At 51.9% G+C, this 21,919-nt stretch overlaps 1 protein-coding gene across 1 annotated transcript in view; it reads right to left on the minus strand.

Annotated features, from left to right (window-relative positions):
• Positions 1–21,919, minus strand: part of LOC135537940 (collagen alpha-1(XXVI) chain-like) — an 83,383-nt gene that overhangs the window by 15,294 nt on the left and 46,170 nt on the right. The window contains exons 6-12 of the mRNA XM_064963947.1: positions 20,919–21,017; positions 20,592–20,720; positions 16,493–16,570; positions 16,113–16,165; positions 15,932–15,994; positions 14,591–14,626; positions 13,116–13,160 (exon numbers count right to left, since the gene is read on the minus strand). Of these exons, the coding sequence (XP_064820019.1) occupies positions 13,116–13,160; positions 14,591–14,626; positions 15,932–15,994; positions 16,113–16,165; positions 16,493–16,570; positions 20,592–20,720; positions 20,919–21,017 (503 nt within the window). The remainder of the gene's footprint in view (positions 1–13,115; positions 13,161–14,590; positions 14,627–15,931; positions 15,995–16,112; positions 16,166–16,492; positions 16,571–20,591; positions 20,721–20,918; positions 21,018–21,919) is intronic.

Genomic DNA, 21,919 nt, shown 5'->3' on the forward strand with positions numbered 1-21,919 from the left:
ACAGAGACAGACACTCCCTCAGTTCCCCTCTGAGAGACAGACACAGACAGAGACAGACATTCCCTCATTCCCCCCCCTGAGAGACAGACAGAGACAGACACTCCCTCAGTTCCCTCCTGAGAGACAGACAGAGACAGGCAGAGACAGACACTCCCTCAGTTCCCTCTGAGAGACAGACAGAGACAGACAGAGACAGACACTCCCTCAGTTCCCTCCTGAGAGACAGACAGAGACAGACAGAGACAGACACTCCCTCAGTTCCCTCCTGAGAGACAGACAGAGACAGACACTCCCTCAGTTCCTCCCTGAGAGACAGACAGAGACAGACACTCCCTCAGTTCCCTCCTGAGAGACAGACAGAGACAGACACTCCCTCAGTTCCCCCCTGAGAGACAGACAGAGACAGACACTCCCTCAGTTCCCACCTGAGAGACAGACAGAGACAGACACTCCCTCAGTTCCCACCTGAGAGACAGACAGAGACAGACACTCCCTCAGTTCCCCCCTGAGAGACAGACAGAGACAGACACTCCCTCAGTGCCCCTCCTGAGAGACAGACAGGTACAGACACTCCCTCAGTTCCCCCTCTGAGAGACAGACAGAGACAGACACTCCCTCAGTTCCCTCCTGAGAGACAGACAGAGACAGACACTCCCTCAGTTCTCTCTCTGAGAGACAGACAGAGACAGACACTCCCTCAGTCCCCCTGAGAGACAGACAGAGACAGACACTCCCTCAGTTCCCTCCTGAGAGACAGACAGAGACAGACACTCCCTCAGTTCCCCCTGAGAGACAGACAGAGACAGACACTCCCTCAGTTCCCACCTGAGAAACAGACAGAGACAGACACTCCCTCAGTTCCCCCCCCCCCTGAGAGACAGACAGAGACAGACACTCCCTCAGTTCCCTCCTGAGAGACAGACAGAGACAGACACTCCCTCATTCCCCCCTGAGAGACAGACAGAGACAGACACTCCCTCAGTTCCCTCCTGAGAGACAGACAGAGACAGACACTCCCTCAGTTCCCTGAGAGACAGACAGAGACAGACACTCCCTGAGAGACAGACAGAGACAGACACTCCCTCAGTTCCACCTGAGAGACAGACAGAGACAGACACTCAGTTCCCTCCTCAGTTCCCCCTTGAGAGACAGACAGAGACAGACACTCCCTCAGTTCCCGCCTGAGAGACAGACAGAGACAGACACTCCCTCATTCCCTCCTGAGAGACAGACAGAGACAGACACTCCCTCAGTTCCCCCTGAGAGACAGACAGAGACAGACACTCCCTCAGTTCCCCCTGAGAGACAGACAGAGACAGACACTCCCTCAGTTCCCTCTGAGAGACAGACAGAGACAGACACTCCTCAGTTCCCCTTGAGAGACAGACAGAGACAGACACTCCCTCAGTTCCCCCTGAGAGACAGACAGAGACAGACACTCCCTCAGTTCCCTCTTGAGAGACAGACAGAGACAGACACTCCCTCAGTTCCCCCCTGAGAGACAAACAGAGACAGACACTCCCTCAGTTCCCTCTTGAGAGACAGACAGAGACAGACACTCCCTCAGTTCCCCCTGAGAGACAGACAGAGACAGACACTCCCTCAGTTCCCTCTTGAGAGACAGACAGAGACAGACACTCACTCATCCCCCTGACAGACAGACAGAGACAGACACTCCCTCATCCCCCCTGAGAGACAGACAGAGACAGAGACACACTCCCTCATTCCCCCCCCTGAGAGACAGACAGAAACAGACACTCCCTCAGTTCCCCTCTGAGAGACAGACACAGACAGACACTCCCTCAGTTCCCTCTTGAGAGACAGACAGAGACAGACACTCCCTCATTAACCCCCCTGAGAGACAGACACTCCCTCAGTTCCCCTCTGAGAGACAGACACAGACAGAGACAGACATTCCCTCATTCCCCCCTGAGAGACAGACAGAGACAGACACTCCCTCAGTTCCCTCTGAGAGACAGACAGAGACAGACAGAGACAGACACTCCCTCAGTTCCCTCCTGAGAGACAGACAGAGACAGGCAGAGACAGACACTCCCTCAGTTCCCTCTGAGAGACAGACAGAGACAGACAGAGACAGACACTCCCTCAGTTCCCTCCTGAGAGACAGACAGAGACAGACACTCCCTCAGTTCCTCCCTGAGAGACAGACAGAGACAGACACTCCCTCAGTTCCTCCCTGAGAGACAGACAGAGACAGACACTCCCTCAGTTCCCCCCTGAGAGACAGACAGAGACAGACACTCCCTCAGTTCCCACCTGAGAGACAGACAGAGACAGACACTCCCTCAGTTTCCCCCTGAGAGACAGACAGAGACAGACACTCCCTCAGTTCCCCCCTGAGAAACAGACAGAGACAGACACTCCCTCAGTTCCCCCCCCCTGAGAGACAGACAGAGACAGACACTCCCTCAGTTCCCTCCTGAGAGACAGACAGAGACAGACACTCCCTCATTCCCCCCCCCTGAGAGACAGACAGAGACAGACACTCCCTCAGTTCCCTCCTGAGAGACAGACAGAGACAGACACTCCCTCAGTTCCCTCCTGAGAGACAGACAGAGACAGACACTCCCTCAGTTCCCCCTGAGAGACAGACAGAGACAGACACTCCCTCAGTTCCCACCTGAGAGACAGACAGAGACAGACACTCCCTCAGTTCCCTCCTGAGAGACAGACAGAGACAGACACTCCCTCAGTTCCCTCTTGAGAGACAGACAGAGACAGACACTCCCTCAGTTCCCCGCTCTGAGAGACAGACAGAGACAGACACTCCCTCATTCCCCACCCCCCCCCCCTGAGAGACAGACAGAGACAGACACTCCCTCAGTTCCCTCCTGAGAGACAGACAGAGACAGACACTCCCTCAGTTACCCCCTTAGAGACAGACAGAGACAGACACTCCCTCATTCCCCCCTGAGAGACAGACAGAGACAGACACTCCCTCAGTTCCCTCTTGAGAGACAGACAGAGACAGACACTCCCTCAGTTCCCCCTGAGAGACAGACAGAGACAGACACTCCCTCAGTTCCCTCTTGAGAGACAGACAGAGACAGACACTCCCTCAGTTCCCCCTGAGAGACAAACAGAGACAGACACTCCCTCAGTTCCCTCTTGAGAGACAGACAGAGACAGACACTCCCTCAGTTCCCCCCTGAGAGACAGACAGAGACAGACACTCCCTCAGTTCCCTCTTGAGAGACAGACAGAGACAGACACTCACTCATCCCCCCTGACAGACAGACAGAGACAGACACTCCCTCATCCCCCCTGAGAGACAGACAGAGACAGAGACACACTCCCTCATTCCCCCCCTGAGAGACAGACAGAAACAGACACTCCCTCAGTTCCCCTCTGAGAGACAGACACAGACAGACACTCCCTCAGTTCCCTCTTGAGAGACAGACAGAGACAGACACTCCCTCATTAACCCCCCTGAGAGACAGACACTCCCTCAGTTCCCCTCTGAGAGACAGACACAGACAGAGACAGACATTCCCTCATTCCCCCCCCTGAGAGACAGACAGAGACAGACACTCCCTCAGTTCCCTCTGAGAGACAGACAGAGACAGACAGAGACAGACACTCCCTCAGTTCCCTCCTGAGAGACAGACAGAGACAGGCAGAGACAGACACTCCCTCAGTTCCCTCTGAGAGACAGACAGAGACAGACAGAGACAGACACTCCCTCAGTTCCCTCCTGAGAGACAGACAGAGACAGACACTCCCTCAGTTCCTCCCTGAGAGACAGACAGAGACAGACACTCCCTCAGTTCCTCCCTGAGAGACAGACAGAGACAGACACTCCCTCAGTTCCCCCCTGAGAGACAGACAGATACAGACACTCCCTCAGTTCCCCCCTGAAAGACAGACAGAGACAGACACTCCCTCAGTTCCCTCCTGAGAGACAGACAGAGACAGACACTCCCTCAGTTCCCCCCTGAGAGACAGACAGACAGACACTCCCTCAGTTCCCCTCTGAGAGACAGACAGAGACAGACACTCCCTCAGTTCCCACCTGAGAGACAGACAGAGACAGACACTCCCTCAGTTCCCCCCTGAGAGACAGACAGAGACAGACACTCCCTCAGTTCCCCCCTGAAAGACAGACAGAGACAGACACTCCCTCAGTTCCCTCCTGAGAGACAGACAGATACAGACACTCCCTCAGTTCCCCCCTGAAAGACAGACAGAGACAGACACTCCCTCAGTTCCCTCCTGAGAGACAGACAGAGACAGACACTCCCTCAGTTCCCCCCTGAGAGACAGACAGACAGAGACAGACACTCCCTCAGTTCCCACCTGAGAGACAGACAGAGACAGACACTCCCTCAGTTCCCACCTGAGAGACAGACAGAGACAGACACTCCCTCAGTTCCCTCCTGAGAGACAGACAGAGACAGACACTCCCTCAGTTCCTCCCTGAGAGACAGACAGAGACAGACACTCCCTCAGTTCCTCCCTGAGAGACAGACAGAGACAGACACTCCCTCAGTTCCCCCCTGAGAGACAGACAGATACAGACACTCCCTCAGTTCCCCCCTGAAAGACAGACAGAGACAGACACTCCCTCAGTTCCCTCCTGAGAGACAGACAGAGACAGACACTCCCTCAGTTCCCCCCTGAGAGACAGACAGACAGACACTCCCTCAGTTCCCCTCTGAGAGACAGACAGAGACAGACACTCCCTCAGTTCCCCCCTGAGAGACAGACAGAGACAGACACTCCCTCAGTTCCCCCTCTGAGAGACAGACAGAGACAGACACTCCCTCAGTTCCCTCCTGAGAGACAGACAGAGACAGACACTCCCTCAGTTCCCACCTGAGAGACAGACAGAGACAGACACTCCCTCAGTTCCCCCTGAGAGACAGACAGAGACAGACACTCCCTCAGTTCCCTCCTGAGAGACAGACAGAGACAGACACTCCCTCAGTTCCCCCCTGAGAGACAGACAGACAGAGACAGACACTCCCTCAGTTCCCACCTGAGAGACAGACAGAGACAGACACTCCCTCAGTTCCCACCTGAGAGACAGACAGAGACAGACACTCCCTCAGTTCCACCCTGAGAGACAGACAGAGACAGACACTCCCCCAGTTCCCCTCCTGAGAGACAGACAGAGACAGACACTCCCCCAGTTCCCCCCCTGAGAGACAGACAGGTACAGACACTCCCTCAGTTCCCCCTCTGAGAGACAGACAGAGACAGACACTCCCTCAGTTCCCTCCTGAGAGACAGACAGAGACAGACACTCCCTCAGTTCTCTCTCTGAGAGACAGACAGAGACAGACAGAGACAGACACTCCCTCAGTTCCCTCCTGAGAGACAGACAGAGACAGACAGAGACAGACACTCCCTCAGTTCCCTCCTGAGAGACAGACAGAGACAGACACTCCCTCAGTTCCCCTCCTGAGAAACAGACAGAGACAGACACTCCCTCAGTTCCCCCCCCCCTGAGAGACAGCCAGAGACAGACACTCCCTCATTCCCCCCCTGAGAGACAGACAGAGACAGACACTACCTCAGTTCCCTCCTGAGAGACAGACAGAGACAGACACTCCCTCAGTTCCCTCCTGAGAGACAGACAGAGACAGACACTCCCTCAGTTCCCCCCCCCTGAGAGACAGACAGAGACAGACACTCCCTCAGTCCCCCCCCCCTGAGAGACAGACAGAGACAGACACTCCCTCAGTTCCCTCTTGAGAGACAGACAGAGACAGACACTCCCTCAGTTCCCCCCTGAGAGACAGACAGAGACAGACACTCCCTCAGTCCCCCCCTGAGAGACAGACAGAGACAGACACTCCCTCAGTTCCCTCCTGAGAGACAGACAGACAGAGACACTCCCTCAGTTCCTCCCTGAGAGACAGACAGAGACAGACACTCCCTCAGTTCCCCCCTGAGAGACAGACAGATACAGACACTCCCTCAGTTCCCTCCTGAGAGACAGACAGAGACAGACACTCCCTCAGTTCCCACCTGAGAGACAGACAGAGACAGACACTCCCTCAGTTCTCCCCTGAGAGACAGACAGAGACAGACACTCCCTCAGTTCCCTCCTGAGAGACAGACAGAGACAGACACTCCCTCAGTTCCCCCCTGAGAAACAGACAGAGACAGACACTCCCTCAGTTCCCACCTGAGAGACAGACAGAGACAGACACTCCCTCAGTTCCCACCTGAGAAACAGACAGAGACAGACACTCCCTCAGTTCCCCCCTGAGAGACAGACAGAGACAGACACTCCCTCAGTTCCCACCTGAGAGACAGACAGAGACAGACACTCCCTCAGTTCCCACCTGAGAGACAGACAGAGACAGACACTCCCTCAGTTCCACCCTGAGAGACAGACAGAGACAGACACTCCCTCAGTTCCCCTCCTGAGAGACAGACAGAGACAGACACTCCCTCAGTTCCCCCTCTGAGAGACAGACAGAGACAGACACTCCCTCAGTTCCCTCCTGAGAGACAGACAGAGACAGACACTCCCTCAGTTCTCTCTCTGAGAGACAGACAGAGACAGACACTCCCTCAGTTCCCCTCCTGAGAGACAGACAGAGACAGACACTCCCTCAGTTCCCCCTCTGAGAGACAGACAGAGACAGACACTCCCTCAGTTCCCCTCCTGAGAAACAGACAGAGACAGACACTCCCTCAGTTCCCCCCTGAGAGACAGACAGAGACAGACACTCCCTCATTTCCCCCCCCTGAGAGACAGACAGAGACAGACACTCCCTCAGTTCCCTCCTGAGAGACAGACAGAGACAGACACTCCCTCAGTTCCCTCCTGAGAGACAGACAGAGACAGACACTCCCTCAGTTCCCCCCTGAGAGACAGACAGAGACAGACACTCCCTCAGTTCCCACCTGAGAGACAGACAGAGACAGACACTCCCTCAGTTCCCTCCTGAGAGAAGACAGAGACAGACACTCCCTCAGTTCCCTCTTGAGAGACAGACAGAGACAGACACTCCCTCAGTTCCCCCCTCTGAGAGACAGACAGAGACAGACACTCCCTCATTCCCCCCCCCCCTGAGAGACAGACAGAGACAGAGACAGACACTCCCTCATTTCCCCCCCCCCTGAGAGACAGACAGAGACAGACACTCCCTCAGTTCCCTCCTGAGAGACAGACAGAGACAGACACTCCCTCAGTTCCCCCCTGAGAGACAGACAGAGACAGACACTCCCTCAGTCCCCCCCCCCCTGAGAGACAGAGAGACAGACACTCCCTCAGTTCCCTCTTGAGAGACAGACAGAGACAGACACTCCCTCAGTTCCCCCTGAGAGACAGACAGAGACAGACACTCCCTCAGTTCCCTCTTGAGAGACAGACAGAGACAGACACTCCCTCAGTTCCCCCTGAGAGACAGACAGAGACAGACACTCCCTCAGTTCCCTCTTGAGAGACAGACAGAGACAGACACTCCCTCAGTTCCCCCCTGAGAGACAGACAGAGACAGACACTCCCTCAGTTCCCTCTTGAGAGACAGACAGAGACAGACACTCACTCATCACCCCCCCTGACAGACAGAGACAGACACTCCCTCATTCCCCCCCCTGAGAGACAGACAGAGACAGAGACAGACACTCCCTCATTCCCCCCTGAGAGACAGACAGAAACAGACACTCCCTCAGTTCCCCTCTGAGAGACAGACACAGACAGACACTCCCTCAGTTCCCTCTTGAGAGACAGACAGAGACAGACACTCCCTCATTCCCCCCCCTGAGAGACAGACAGAGACAGACACTCCCTCAGTTCCCCTCTGAGAGACAGACACAGACAGAGACAGACATTCCCTCATCCCCCTGAGAGACAGACAGAGACAGACACTCCCTCAGTTCCCTCTGAGAGACAGACAGAGACAGACAGAGACAGACACTCCCTCAGTTCCCTCCTGAGAGACAGACAGAGACAGGCAGAGACAGACACTCCCTCAGTTCCCTCTGAGAGACAGACAGAGACAGACAGAGACAGACACTCCCTCAGTTCCCTCCTGAGAGACAGACAGAGACAGACACTCCCTCAGTTCCTCCCTGAGAGACAGACAGAGACAGACACTCCCTCAGTTCCCTCTTGAGAGACAGACAGAGACAGACACTCCCTCAGTTCCCCCCTGAGAGACAGACAGAGACAGACACTCCCTCAGTTCCCTCTTGAGAGACAGACAGAGACAGACACTCCCTCAGTTCCCCCCTCTGAGAGACAGACAGAGACAGACACTCCCTCATTCCCCCCCTGAGAGACAGACAGAGACAGAGACAGACACTCCCTCATTTCCCCCCCTGAGAGACAGACAGAGACAGACACTCCCTCAGTTCCCTCCTGAGAGACAGACAGAGACAGACACTCCCTCAGTTCCCCCCCCTGAGAGACAGACAGAGACAGACACTCCCTCAGTCCCCCCCCCCCTGAGAGACAGAGAGACAGACACTCCCTCAGTTCCCTCTTGAGAGACAGACAGAGACAGACACTCCCTCAGTTCCCCCTGAGAGACAGACAGAGACAGACACTCCCTCAGTTCCCTCTTGAGAGACAGACAGAGACAGACACTCCCTCAGTTCCCCCTGAGAGACAGACAGAGACAGACACTCCCTCAGTTCCCTCTTGAGAGACAGACAGAGACAGACACTCCCTCAGTTCCCCCCTGAGAGACAGACAGAGACAGACACTCCCTCAGTTCCCTCTTGAGAGACAGACAGAGACAGACACTCACTCATCCCCCTGACAGACAGAGACAGACACTCCCTCATCCCCCCTGAGAGACAGACAGAGACAGAGACAGACACTCCCTCATTCCCCCCTGAGAGACAGACAGAAACAGACACTCCCTCAGTTCCCCTCTGAGAGACAGACACAGACAGACACTCCCTCAGTTCCCTCTTGAGAGACAGACAGAGACAGACACTCCCTCATTCCCCCCTGAGAGACAGACAGAGACAGACACTCCCTCAGTTCCCCTCTGAGAGACAGACACAGACAGAGACAGACATTCCCTCATCCCCCCCCCTGAGAGACAGACAGAGACAGACACTCCCTCAGTTCCCTCTGAGAGACAGACAGAGACAGACAGAGACAGACACTCCCTCAGTTCCCTCCTGAGAGACAGACAGAGACAGGCAGAGACAGACACTCCCTCAGTTCCCTCTGAGAGACAGACAGAGACAGACAGAGACAGACACTCCCTCAGTTCCCTCCTGAGAGACAGACAGAGACAGACAGAGACAGACACTCCCTCAGTTCCCTCCTGAGAGACAGACAGAGACAGACACTCCCTCAGTTCCTCCCTGAGAGACAGACAGAGACAGACACTCCCTCAGTTCCCTCTTGAGAGACAGACAGAGACAGACACTCCCTCAGTTCCCCCCTGAGAGACAGACAGAGACAGACACTCCCTCAGTTCCCTCTTGAGAGACAGACAGAGACAGACACTCCCTCAGTTCCCCCTGAGAGACAGACAGAGACAGACACTCCCTCAGTTCCCTCTTGAGAGACAGACAGAGACAGACACTCCCTCAGTTCCCCCCCCCCTGAGAGACAGACAGAGTTAGACACTCCCTCAGTTCCCTCTTGAGAGACAGACAGAGACAGACACTCACTCATCCCCCCCCCCTGACAGACAGACAGAGACAGACACTCCCTCATTCCCCCCCCTGAGAGACAGACAGAGACAGAGACAGACACTCCCTCATCCCCCCCCTGAGAGACAGACAGAAACAGACACTCCCTCAGTTCCCCTCTGAGAGACAGACACAGACAGACACTCCCTCAGTTCCCTCTTGAGAGACAGACAGAGACAGACACTCCCTCATTCCCCCCTGAGAGACAGACAGAGACAGACACTCCCTCAGTTCCCCTCTGAGAGACAGACACAGACAGAGACAGACATTCCCTCATTCCCCCCCCCTGAGAGACAGACAGAGACAGACACTCCCTCAGTTCCCTCTGAGAGACAGACAGAGACAGACAGAGACAGACACTCCCTCAGTTCCCTCCTGAGAGACAGACAGAGACAGGCAGAGACAGACACTCCCTCAGTTCCCTCTGAGAGACAGACAGAGACAGACAGAGACAGACACTCCCTCAGTTCCCTCCTGAGAGACAGACAGAGACAGACACTCCATCAGTTTCTCCCTGAGAGACAGACAGAGACAGACACTCCCTCAGTTCCCCCCTGAGAGACAGACAGATACAGACACTCCCTCAGTTCCCCCCTGAAAGACAGACAGAGACAGACACTCCCTCAGTTCCCTCCTGAGAGACAGACAGAGACAGACACTCCCTCAGTTCCCACCTGAGAGACAGACAGAGACAGACACTCCCTCAGTTCCCCCCTGAGAGACAGACAGAGACAGACACTCCCTCAGTTCCCTCCTGAGAGACAGACAGAGACAGACACTCCCTCAGTTCCCTCCTGAGAGACAGACAGAGACAGACACTCCCTCAGTTCCCCCTGAGAGACAGACAGAGACAGACACTCCCTCAGTTCCCACCTGAGAGACAGACAGAGACAGACACTCCCTCAGTTCCCACCTGAGAGACAGACAGAGACAGACACTCCCTCAGTTCCCTCCTGAGAGACAGACAGAGACAGACACTCCCTCAGTTCCCACCTGAGAGACAGACAGAGACAGACACTCCCTCAGTTCCCCCTGAGAGACAGACAGAGACAGACACTCCCTCAGTTCCCTCCTGAGAGACAGACAGAGACAGACACTCCCTCAGTTCCCTCCTGAGAGACAGACAGAGACAGACACTCCCTCAGTTCCCCCTGAGAGACAGACAGAGACAGACACTCCCTCAGTTCCCACCTGAGAGACAGACAGAGACAGACACTCCCTCAGTTCCCACCTGAGAGACAGACAGAGACAGACACTCCCTCAGTTCCCCCTGAGAGACAGACAGAGACAGACACTCCCTCAGTTCCCCTCCTGAGAGACAGACAGAGACAGACACTCCCTCAGTTCCCCCTCTGAGAGACAGACAGAGACAGACACTCCCTCAGTTCCCTCCTGAGAGACAGACAGAGACAGACACTCCCTCAGTTCTCTCTCTGAGAGACAGACAGAGACAGACACTCCCTCAGTTCCCACCTCTGAGAGACAGACAGAGACAGACACTCCCTCAGTTCCCTCCTGACAGACAGACAGAGACAGACACTCCCTCAGTTCCCACCTGAGAGACAGACAGAGACAGACACTCCCTCAGTTCCCCCTGAGAGACAGACAGAGACAGACACTCCCTCAGTTCCCACCTGAGAGACAGACAGAGACAGACACTCCCTCAGTTCCCCCTGAGAGACAGACAGAGACAGACACTCCCTCAGTTCCCTCCTGAGAGACAGACAGAGACAGACACTCCCTCAGTTCCCTCCTGAGAGACAGACAGAGACAGACACTCCCTCAGTTCCCCCTGAGAGACAGACAGAGACAGACACTCCCTCAGTTCCCACCTGAGAGACAGACAGAGACAGACACTCCCTCAGTTCCCACCTGAGAGACAGACAGAGACAGACACTCCCTCAGTTCCCTGAGAGACAGACAGAGACAGACACTCCCTCAGTTCCCTGAGAGACAGACAGAGACAGACACTCCCTCAGTTCCCACCTGAGAGACAGACAGAGACAGACACTCCCTCAGTTCCCACCTGAGAGACAGACAGAGACAGACACTCCCTCAGTTCCCTCCTGAGAGACAGACAGAGACAGACACTCCCTCAGTTCCCACCTGAGAGACAGACAGAGACAGACACTCCCTCAGTTCCCCCTGAGAGACAGACAGAGACAGACACTCCCTCAGTTCCCTCCTGAGAGACAGACAGAGACAGACACTCCCTCAGTTCCCTCCTGAGAGACAGACAGAGACAGACACTCCCTCAGTTCCCCCTGAGAGACAGACAGAGACAGACACTCCCTCAGTTCCCACCTGAGAGACAGACAGAGACAGACACTCCCTCAGTTCCCACCTGAGAGACAGACAGAGACAGACACTCCCTCAGTTCCCCCTGAGAGACAGACAGAGACAGACACTCCCTCAGTTCCCCTCCTGAGAGACAGACAGAGACAGACACTCCCTCAGTTCCCCCTCTGAGAGACAGACAGAGACAGACACTCCCTCAGTTCCCTCCTGAGAGACAGACAGAGACAGACACTCCCTCAGTTCTCTCTCTGAGAGACAGACAGAGACAGACACTCCCTCAGTTCCCACCTCTGAGAGACAGACAGAGACAGACACTCCCTCAGTTCCCTCCTGACAGACAGACAGAGACAGACACTCCCTCAGTTCCCACCTGAGAGACAGACAGAGACAGACACTCCCTCAGTTCCCCCCTGAGAGACAGACAGAGACAGACACTCCCTCAGTTCCCACCTGAGAGACAGACAGAGACAGACACTCCCTCAGTTCCCCCCTGAGAGACAGACAGAGACAGACACTCCCTCAGTTCCCTCCTGAGAGACAGACAGAGACAGACACTCCCTCAGTTCCCTCCTGAGAGACAGACAGAGACAGACACTCCCTCAGTTCCCCCCTGAGAGACAGACAGAGACAGACACTCCCTCAGTTCCCACCTGAGAGACAGACAGAGACAGACACTCCCTCAGTTCCCACCTGAGAGACAGACAGAGACAGACACTCCCTCAGTTCCCTGAGAGACAGACAGAGACAGACACTCCCTCAGTTCCCCTCCTGAGAGACAGACAGAGACAGACACTCCCTCAGTTCCCCCTCTGAGAGACAGACAGAGACAGACACTCCCTCAGTTCCCTCCTGAGAGACAGACAGAGACAGACACTCCCTCAGTTCTCTCTCTGAGAGACAGACAGAGACAGACACTCCCTCAGTTCCCCCCTTGAGAGACAGACAGAGACACACTCCCTCAGTTCCCCCCTGAGAGACAGACACAGACAGACACTCCCTCAGTTCTCTCTCTGAGAGACAGACAGAGACAGACACTCCCTCAGTTCCCCCCTTGAGAGACAGACAGAGACACACTCCCTCAGTTCCCCCCTTGAGAGACAGACAGAGACACACTCCCTCAGTTCCCCCCTCTGAGAGACAGACAGAGACAAATAACCATGAATACACAATGCAGTGCATACCTCAGGTAAACCCTCTCCTGGCTCCCCCTTCTGCCCAGACTGCCCCTGTAAACACATTGACACATTCATTATCATTACAAAACTACTTGCAAAAATCACTGAACATCAGCTGTCAGAGCATCTTACAGATCGCTGCAGCTGTACACAGCCCATCTGTAAATAGCCCATCCAACCAACTACCTACCTCATCCTCATATTTGTTTTGTTTTTCTGCTCTTTTGCACACCAGTATTTCTACTTGCACATCCTCATCTGCACATCCTGTATCCCAACCAGAAGCCATGGGTTACAGGCAACATCCGCACCGAGCTAAAGGCTAGAACTGCCGCTTTCAAGGAGCAGGACACTAATCAGGACGCTTATGAGCAAATCCCGCTAGACGAACCATCAGACAGGACGAACATTGAATCCTACTATGCCGGCTTTGTGGCCGTTATCTTCGGCTTCCATGTCTCATGTATTGAAATACAACTGTTCCACGAAAATGTGCATGTCAAAATCATAACGAGCACGCAGAATGGTAGAAATGGTAGGATAAATTGTAGGCTCCTCTGTCAGGATTTGGCCAGGGTTGTTCCGGGTTTTGGTCACTAGATGCCCCCATTGTGCTTTTTGACCTTATGTTTTTTCCCTTGTTCCCCATTATTATTTGCACCTGTACCTCGTTTCCACTGATTGTATTTAAACCCTTAGTTTCCCTCATCCAAACTTGAAACTCACCCACTGCCTTTGGAGTCTTTATAAAATAATTGCCTCCACGTTTTCCATGGTTGGATTTTGCCTATAGGCTACTTTGAAGCAAGGTAAGACGTGCCTCATAATATGAAATAAAACATTCACGTTTAAAACAATTAAGTAATGTTTTCAAAATGCATACTGCCTCCATCTCGCATTGTAAAGTGGTGGGGTGACTGGCTGATAGCCTGTTGCACGTGAAAGGTGAACGGGAGGCCCGCTTCGATTAACAGTTGAGTAGTAGCTATTTTTAATCGTGCACCAAAACTGTTTTTTTTTAACACCCGATTTGCATTTAGAATTGTTACACAACGAATGGGGTTCTAAAAGACCATGTTTTCCTCCAGCAGCAACCTGCCGTGGAGCAGCAGCAACCTGCCGTGGAGCAGCAGCAGAAACCCCTCTCAGAACAGGCTCTGTGTGCTGTGCTCGTTGTGTTGGAATAAATAAGATATATGATGACTACACACAGGCCAATTTAATTCCACACATTTTATGCAAATGAACCTATAGACTGATAAGGCATGATGGAAAAATGTATTTCCATAGACTGGTATTCCCATCAATGACTAAAAAGCATTATTTTGCATTGGGATTAATTTAATCCCGGTCATTTTGCCCGGCAACAGTTTTATTTATCAACTTTTCATTTATTTTATTTTTTTGATCAGCCAAAAGCTGACATGAAAAGCCTGGCGTTTTGTTTTGCGTGTCTGTGTGAACAGCCTTTCCGTACTCACAGGCTGGCCATGCTCCCCTGTTAATCCTGGAGGTCCCTGGTGAGAGAGAGAGAGGAACACAGATCAGAGAACCTCTCATTCTCGCAGTGCAAGCAGAAACTGGAGGGCGGTGTCACAGGAAGAATCAGCACGCCACTGAGGTTGGCCGTAATGACTGGTCTGTTTGATGTTCTCACCAACGGGTCTACCCGGTCATGTGCGGGTTAACCCTCTGTTCTTTAATGACAGCAGATGAAGAGGATTAGTTTTAACATCCTGGCCGAATTGGAACTTTATTGTTGCGATCAGCGAGGTCTGACCAGGGCCACGGGCTGATTAATTACGGCTGAATGAAAACTTTACTGTTGTGATTTGTGAGGTGGGACCAGGGCCATATGCTGATTAACCGTTGGCCTACAATTTCTGCGACCCTGGGGAAATCTAATTAATCAAAATCTGTCTGTTTAAGCTAGAGATATCTGTTGGGTTTTTCCTCCGTGGGCTCCATCTCAATCCATCACGTCCTCTGAATGGTGACAGAGCAAGAGCGGTGTTTGTCAGACTATAAGACTTCTCACGAAAACATCTGCATTGTCCGGTCGGTTTGGCCTAAAAAACTATTATGACCAATCTATTGAAAGATGAGAGTCTCACGAACACCATGGTGTTCTCTATTTTGCTAGGATGCCCACAAGACACACAAGAATAGTTGTAAAGGGACCTTAAGTAGCAGTTTAAAAAAAAGATATATAAATGTCTTATATCTATCCGATATAGGTCAGACTCTTCAAAAAAAACTTCCTTTTGATTTTTTTTTTTACTATATTTTATTCCATTTGTTCCAATCTGTTATTCAATGTGTTTCTATTGGCTAATAGCAGTAACAACAAATTCAAACGTTTCATCCAATCATTTTTGTTGTTGTTGTTGTTTACACCTTAATTGGGTTTTAAAAATTCAATATAAAATAGATAAATGATTCTTGGTATGAACATCTTAAAACAATATCCCTATGTCATCATAGAACCCTCCCCCCTTGTTGTGATCAGTGAGGTCTAACCAGGGCCACAGGCTGATTAATTATGGCTGAATGAGAAGATTACTTTTGTGATCAGTGAAGTCTGACATGTGGATGTGTCACAAATGTTCCCTGGTCAAAATGAGTGTACTCCGTTTGGGAGGCAGACTTAGTATTTGAACACAAGGTCTTTATAAGCGTTCCTGTCTACCTCCTGATCAAAGCAGATGTCTTGTTCACAGTGGAACAAAGACAGTGTTGCAATACACGTTCATAACGAATTCCTTCTCAAGCATTCCCAGTGTTTTCTAATGAGAACATTAGGGGGAACATTTTTGCCTCACCCTCTCCCCTGTGTCTCCTTTAGACCCTGGGTCCCCAGCCGTGCCTTGGAGGCCTCCCTCTGCCTGAAACACACAAACAGAAAGAGGTATCAGACATCTCCCTCACACAGCCAGGCTCACACTGCCCTGGCTGTGACCATAGTAGCATCTCTGACATTATACTAGACTATTTGGTACTCACGTCTCGCCCTGGGAGACCTGGAACTCCTGCTGGTCCGATTGGTCCAGGGGGACCTGTGATGTCACAGAAACAGTTCCAGAACATATTTGTGTTGATGGTACTTGTAGTTCTTAGAGAGAAAAACACTGATACAAACATACACCTGCAGGGGGACACCCACCTGCAGGGACACATACCTGCAGGGACACATAGGGACACACAGAGACACACACCTGCAGGGACACATACCTGCAGGGACACATAGGGACACACAGGGACACACACCTGCAGGGACACACACCTGCAGGGACACACACTTGCAGGGACACACACCTGCAGGGACACACACTTGCAGGGACACATACCTGCAGGGACACAGATACACAAAAATGAAGTTGTACCTGGGGGTCCAAGGGGACCAGGTGGACCGGGAGGGCCGGCTACGAACTCAGGAAGATCTGGAGTAAGAGGTGTTTCCTCTGATTAAAACACAAACAAGAAATGAAGTATTTACCGAAGTTGTACCACAGAGGCGGTCAGTGATGTTACATTTCTATTACAGCATATTGGATGACTGTCGTTCATATTCCATTCACCCAGCTCAATGTAACAGCGGTAGGGTTAGGCTACTACATGATACACTCTAATTTGAAATCAATGTACCCAGAGGAGGACAGAAGCAAGCTGTCCTCCAGCTACACCATGGTGCTACCCTAGAGGGCGCTGTTGAGTCTACTGTAGAGTTTAATTGCAAAACAGTGTGTTTTATATCAATTATTTGGTGACGTGAATATATTTAGTATAGTTTTATCTAAAAAGGAATCACTTTTTTAATGTTTACAATTTTTGTTTCTATGAAATTCACTGAGGAAGATGGTCCTCCCCTTCCTCCTCTGAGAATCCTCCACTGTTTAAACACTTTGCTGTAAAATCTCAATGGTGTTTCATTAAAGTTTGTAGGACCTCTGACCCAACACTTCTCCCTTGTAGTGTGTGTGTGCGTGTGTTTGATGTGTGTGTGTGTGCGTTTGTGTGTGTGTATGTGTGTGTGTGCGTTTGTGTGTGTGTGTGTGTGCGTTTGTGTGTGTGTGTATGTGTATGTGTGTGTGTTGCTAGGGCAAACTGCTAGGGAAAACAGCTAGGGTAAACTGCTAGGGTAAACTGCTAGGGCAAACTGCTAGGGAAAACAGCTAGGGTAAACTGCTAGGGTAAACTGCTAGGGCAAACTGCTAGGGCAAACTGCTTTTATCAATGGAGGTACATTTCTATGAATATATGCATCTGTCTAGTATGTGTTGTCCTGTCTAGTATGTGTTGTCCTGTCTAGTATGTGTTGCCCTGTCTAGTATATTTTGTCCTGTCTAGTATGTGGCGTTCTGTCTAGTATGTGTTGTCCTGTGTGTATGTGTTGTCCTGTCTAGTATGTGTTGCCCTGTCTAGTATGTGTTGCCATGTCTAGTATGTGTTCTCCTGTCTAGTACGTGTTGTCCTGTCTAGTATGTGTTGTCCTGTCTAGTATGTGTTGTCCTGTCTAGTACGTGTTGTCCTGTCTAGTATGTGTTGTCCTGTCTAGTATGTGTTGTCCTGTGTGTATGTGTTGTCCTGTCTAGTATGTGTTGTCCTGTCTAGTATGTGTTGTCCTGTCTAGTATGTGCTGCCCTGTCTAGTATGTGTTGCCCTGTCTAGTATGTGTTGTCCTGTCTAGTATGTGTTGTCCTGTGTGTATGTGTTGTCCTGTCTAGTATGTGTTGCCCTGTCTAGTATGTGTTGTCCTGTGTGTATGTGTTGTCCTGTCTAGTATGTGTTGTCCTGTCTAGTATGTGTTGCCCTGTCTAGTATGTGTTGCCCTGTCTAGTATGTGTTGTCCTGTCTAGTATGTGTTGCCCTGTCTAGTATGTGTTGCCCTGTCTAGTACGTGTTGTCCTGTCTAGTATGTGTTGCCCTGTCTAGTATGTGTTGTCCTGTGTGTATGTGTTGTCCTGTCTAGTATGTGTTGTCCTGTCTAGTATGTGTTGTCCTGTCTAGTATGTGTTGTCCTGTCTAGTATGTGTTGTCCTGTGTGTATGCAAGTGTGTATATATATGTTTCTGTGTTAGTCTAAACCCGAATCACTTCCTCTTCACCCTAACCCTAACCGTGAGCGTTAACCCAAGCATCCCCAACCCCAGCCAGCACACTTAACTAAAACTAAGGTAAAGTGCACTGGTGGAATCATCCGTCCGTCTGGAACTAATTCCAGCTGCTGCTGCAGTTTCCCTCTAGCCACATCAGGAGGGCCTATGAGTGGCAGAGCCTCGCCTCCATCCCCTCTCTATACGGGCCTGGGATTTGGCTCCTGGCTGGTTCTGAGTTTCCAGACTGCTGTGCTGACAGTTTACAAATGAGCTGTGATTTACAGCCAGCTGGCTCCAGTAGCTAACACAGCCGACAGCCTCTCCTCTCCTCTCCTCTCCTCTCCACAGACCCAGATCTAGACCAAGACCCACACTAAACTTAAACCCTAATCTAAACCCTAATCTTAACCCTAATCTAAACCCTAATCTAAACCCTAATCTAAACCCTAATCTTAACCCTAATCTAAACCCTAATCTAAACCCTAATCTTAACCCTAATCTTAACCACACTGCTAACCTTATGCCTAACCCTAAAATTAACCTTTTGATTTTGCAGTTTGGCCAAATACTGGTAACCCCAGTCAGCCTGCACTGCCCCCCGGTGTTGAACTATGGCACATTAACCTGTGTTTGCCTTGTCTGACCCATTCTAGTCACCATCACAAGCTCATCCATGGAAAACAGTTTGTATTTAGATACCGGTCCTGGTATGAATTAATCACATAATATTTCAGTTTAGAATAGGTATTTTCTGTGAAATAGAGATGGACATGAATATAAATTAGCTGTGTAGTGGCTAGTGGAGATAGAGACCCATGGTAGCTGTTAGCAGTTGTGTGGCCATAGAGACCCATGGTAGCTGTTAGCAGCTGCGTGGCCATAGAGACACATGGTAGCTGTTAGCAGCTGTGTGGCCATAGAGACCCATGGTAGCTGTTAGCAGCTGTGTGGCCATAGAGACCCATGGTAGCTGTTAGCAGCTGCGTGGCCATAGAGACCCATGGTAGCTGTTAGCAGCTGTGTGGACATAGAGACCCATGGTAGCTGTTAGCAGCTGCGTGGCCATAGAGACCCATGATACCTGTTAGCAGCTGTGTGGCCATAGAGACCCATGGTAGCTGTTAGCAGCTGCGTGGCCATAGAGACACATGGTAGCTGTTAGCAGCTGTGTGGCCATAGAGACCCATGGTAGCTGTTAGCAGCTGTGTGGCCATAGAGACCCATGGTAGCTGTTAGCAGCTGCGTGGCCATAGAGACCCATGGTAGCTGTTAGCAGCTGTGTGGCCATAGAGACCCATGGTAGCTGTTAGCAGCTGCGTGGCCATAGAGACACATGGTAGCTGTTAGCAGCTGTGTGGCCATAGAGACCATGGTAGTTGTTAGCAGCTGTGTGGCCATAGAGACCCATGGTAGCTGTTAGCCGCTGTGTGGCCATAGAGACCCATGGTAGCTGTTAGCAGCTGTGTGGACATAGAGACCCATGGTAGTTGTTAGCAGCTGTGTGGCCATAGAGACCCATGGTAGCTGTTAGCCGCTGTGTGGCCATAGAGACCCATGGTAGCTGTTAGCAGCTGTGTGGACATAGAGACCCATGGTAGCTGTTAGCAGCTGCGTGGCCATAGAGACCCATGGTAGCTGTTAGCAGCTGTGTGGACATAGAGACACATGGTAGCTGTTAGCAGCTGCGTGGCCATAGAGACCCATGGTAGCTGTTAGCAGCTGTGTGGCCATAGAGACCCATGGTAGCTGTTAGCAGCTGCGTGGCCATAGAGAACCATGGTAGCTGTTAGCAGCTGTGTGGACATAGAGACCCATGGTAGCTGTTAGCAGCTGTGTGGCCATAGATACACATGGTAGCTGTTAGCAGCTGTGTGGCCATAGAGACACATGGTAGCTGTTAGCAGCTGTGTGGCCATAGAGACCCATGGTAGCTGTTAGCAGCTGTGTGGCCATAGAGACCCATGGTAGCTGTTAGCAGCTGCAGTATGAATGTGGACAGACAAGGAAACAATTAACTTCATTCAACCCAGTATTTCCTGTTGTAGTAATTCTGTACATGAGACATTTTGACCCTGGTAAAAATAACAACCTGATGCATTTTAACTACTAATGTAATGTCTTTGTTACAGACTGAAGCAAACACAGCTATTTTGAGGAGGACAGATACTCTGAGGCCCTCTCAGTTGTTCTCCTTCATGGATATGAACATATATTCAGTTACACCGCTTGTATTTCTAGCTGTGCCCTTGTCTTCACCTTGTTCTGCATTCATTGGTCCTTGGCCAGTGTTCCAATCGTAGTTGACTGGAAGAGCTCATAGAAAACAATACCATCTACTGAGGCTGAGATGGTGATGATGGTGGTTGTGGGGGGGGGATCCACTCACCCTGCTCGTCGAACCCGAACATGTCACCCCTCGGCTGGGTAGAGGAGTGACGTGGCCTTGGAGGGCCTGGAGGTCCGGGGAGGCCTGGAAAACCGATCTCTCCGGGTCTTCCTCGCTCTCCCATTGGCCCTGGGAATCAGAGGGGACACATCATCTCACAACCATAGGCATTCAGATATTGAGGATAAATGACCTGGACATGCATTGTCTTACGTCAGGCGCCGTCACTCTTGCGTCAATCTTCTGACGCAAGACAATGCTGAACAACGTTGAAAAACCAGAACGAATGTCATGCATTCTCATCTGAGGAATATTAGGATGGATCACCTGTCGGTCCGGTCTGTCCTGGAACGCCTGCCTCGCCAGCTGGGCCTGGAATACCTGGTGATCCGATTGGCCCTGGTGGTCCTGGTGGTCCTCTTCCTCCTATGGAACAGGTAGGATGGAGGGCCAGAACCAGAACAATGTGTTTACCATGTTTATTTATTTATTTTATTTTACCTTTTTAACAAATTCTTATTTTCAATGACGGCCTGGGAACAATGGGTTAACTGCCTGTTCAGGGGCAGAACGACAGATTTGTACCTTGTCAGCTCGGGGGTTTGAACTAGCAACCTTCCAGTTACTAGTCCAACGCTCTAACCACTAGGCTACCCTGCCGCCCCAGGGTGTTGAGAGGTAATCTCCCCTTAGGTGATGTATGGCTGTGTGATACAGCTATGACTGCAGGTAGGTTGGAGGGCCTATGGGGGAGGGGTTAGGGGTGTTACCTGGCTCCAGGTAGGATGGAGGGCCTATGGGGGTGGGGTTAGGGGTGTTACCTGGCTCCAGGTAGGATGGAGGGCCTATGGGGGAGGGGTTAGGGGTGTTACCTGGCTCCAGGTAGGATGGAGGGCCTATGGGGGAGGGGTTAGGGATGTTACCTGGCTCCAGGTAGGATGGAGGGCCTATGGGGGAGGGGTTAGGGGTGTTACCTGGCTCCAGGTAGGATGGAGGGCCAAGGTGGGAGGGGTTAGGGGTGTTACCTGGCTCCAGGTAGGATGGAGGGCCTATGGGGGAGGGGGTTAAGGGTGTTACCTGGCTCCAGGTAGGATGGAGGGCCTATGGGGGTGGGGTTAGGGGTGTTACCTGGCTCCAGGTAGGATGGAGGGCCTATGGGGGAGGGGTTAGGGGTGTTACCTGGCTGCAGGTAGGATGGAGGGCCTATGGGGGAGGGGTTAGGGGTGTTATCTGGCTCCAGGTAGGATGGAGGGCCTATGGGGGAGGGGTTAGGGGTGTTACCTGGCTCCAGGTAGGATGGAGGGCCAAGGTGGGAGGGGTTAGGGGTG

The sequence above is a fragment of the Oncorhynchus masou genome, unplaced genomic scaffold, assembly GCF_036934945.1.
Source record: "Oncorhynchus masou masou isolate Uvic2021 unplaced genomic scaffold, UVic_Omas_1.1 unplaced_scaffold_874, whole genome shotgun sequence".
Taxonomy (NCBI): Eukaryota; Metazoa; Chordata; class Actinopteri; order Salmoniformes; family Salmonidae; genus Oncorhynchus; species Oncorhynchus masou.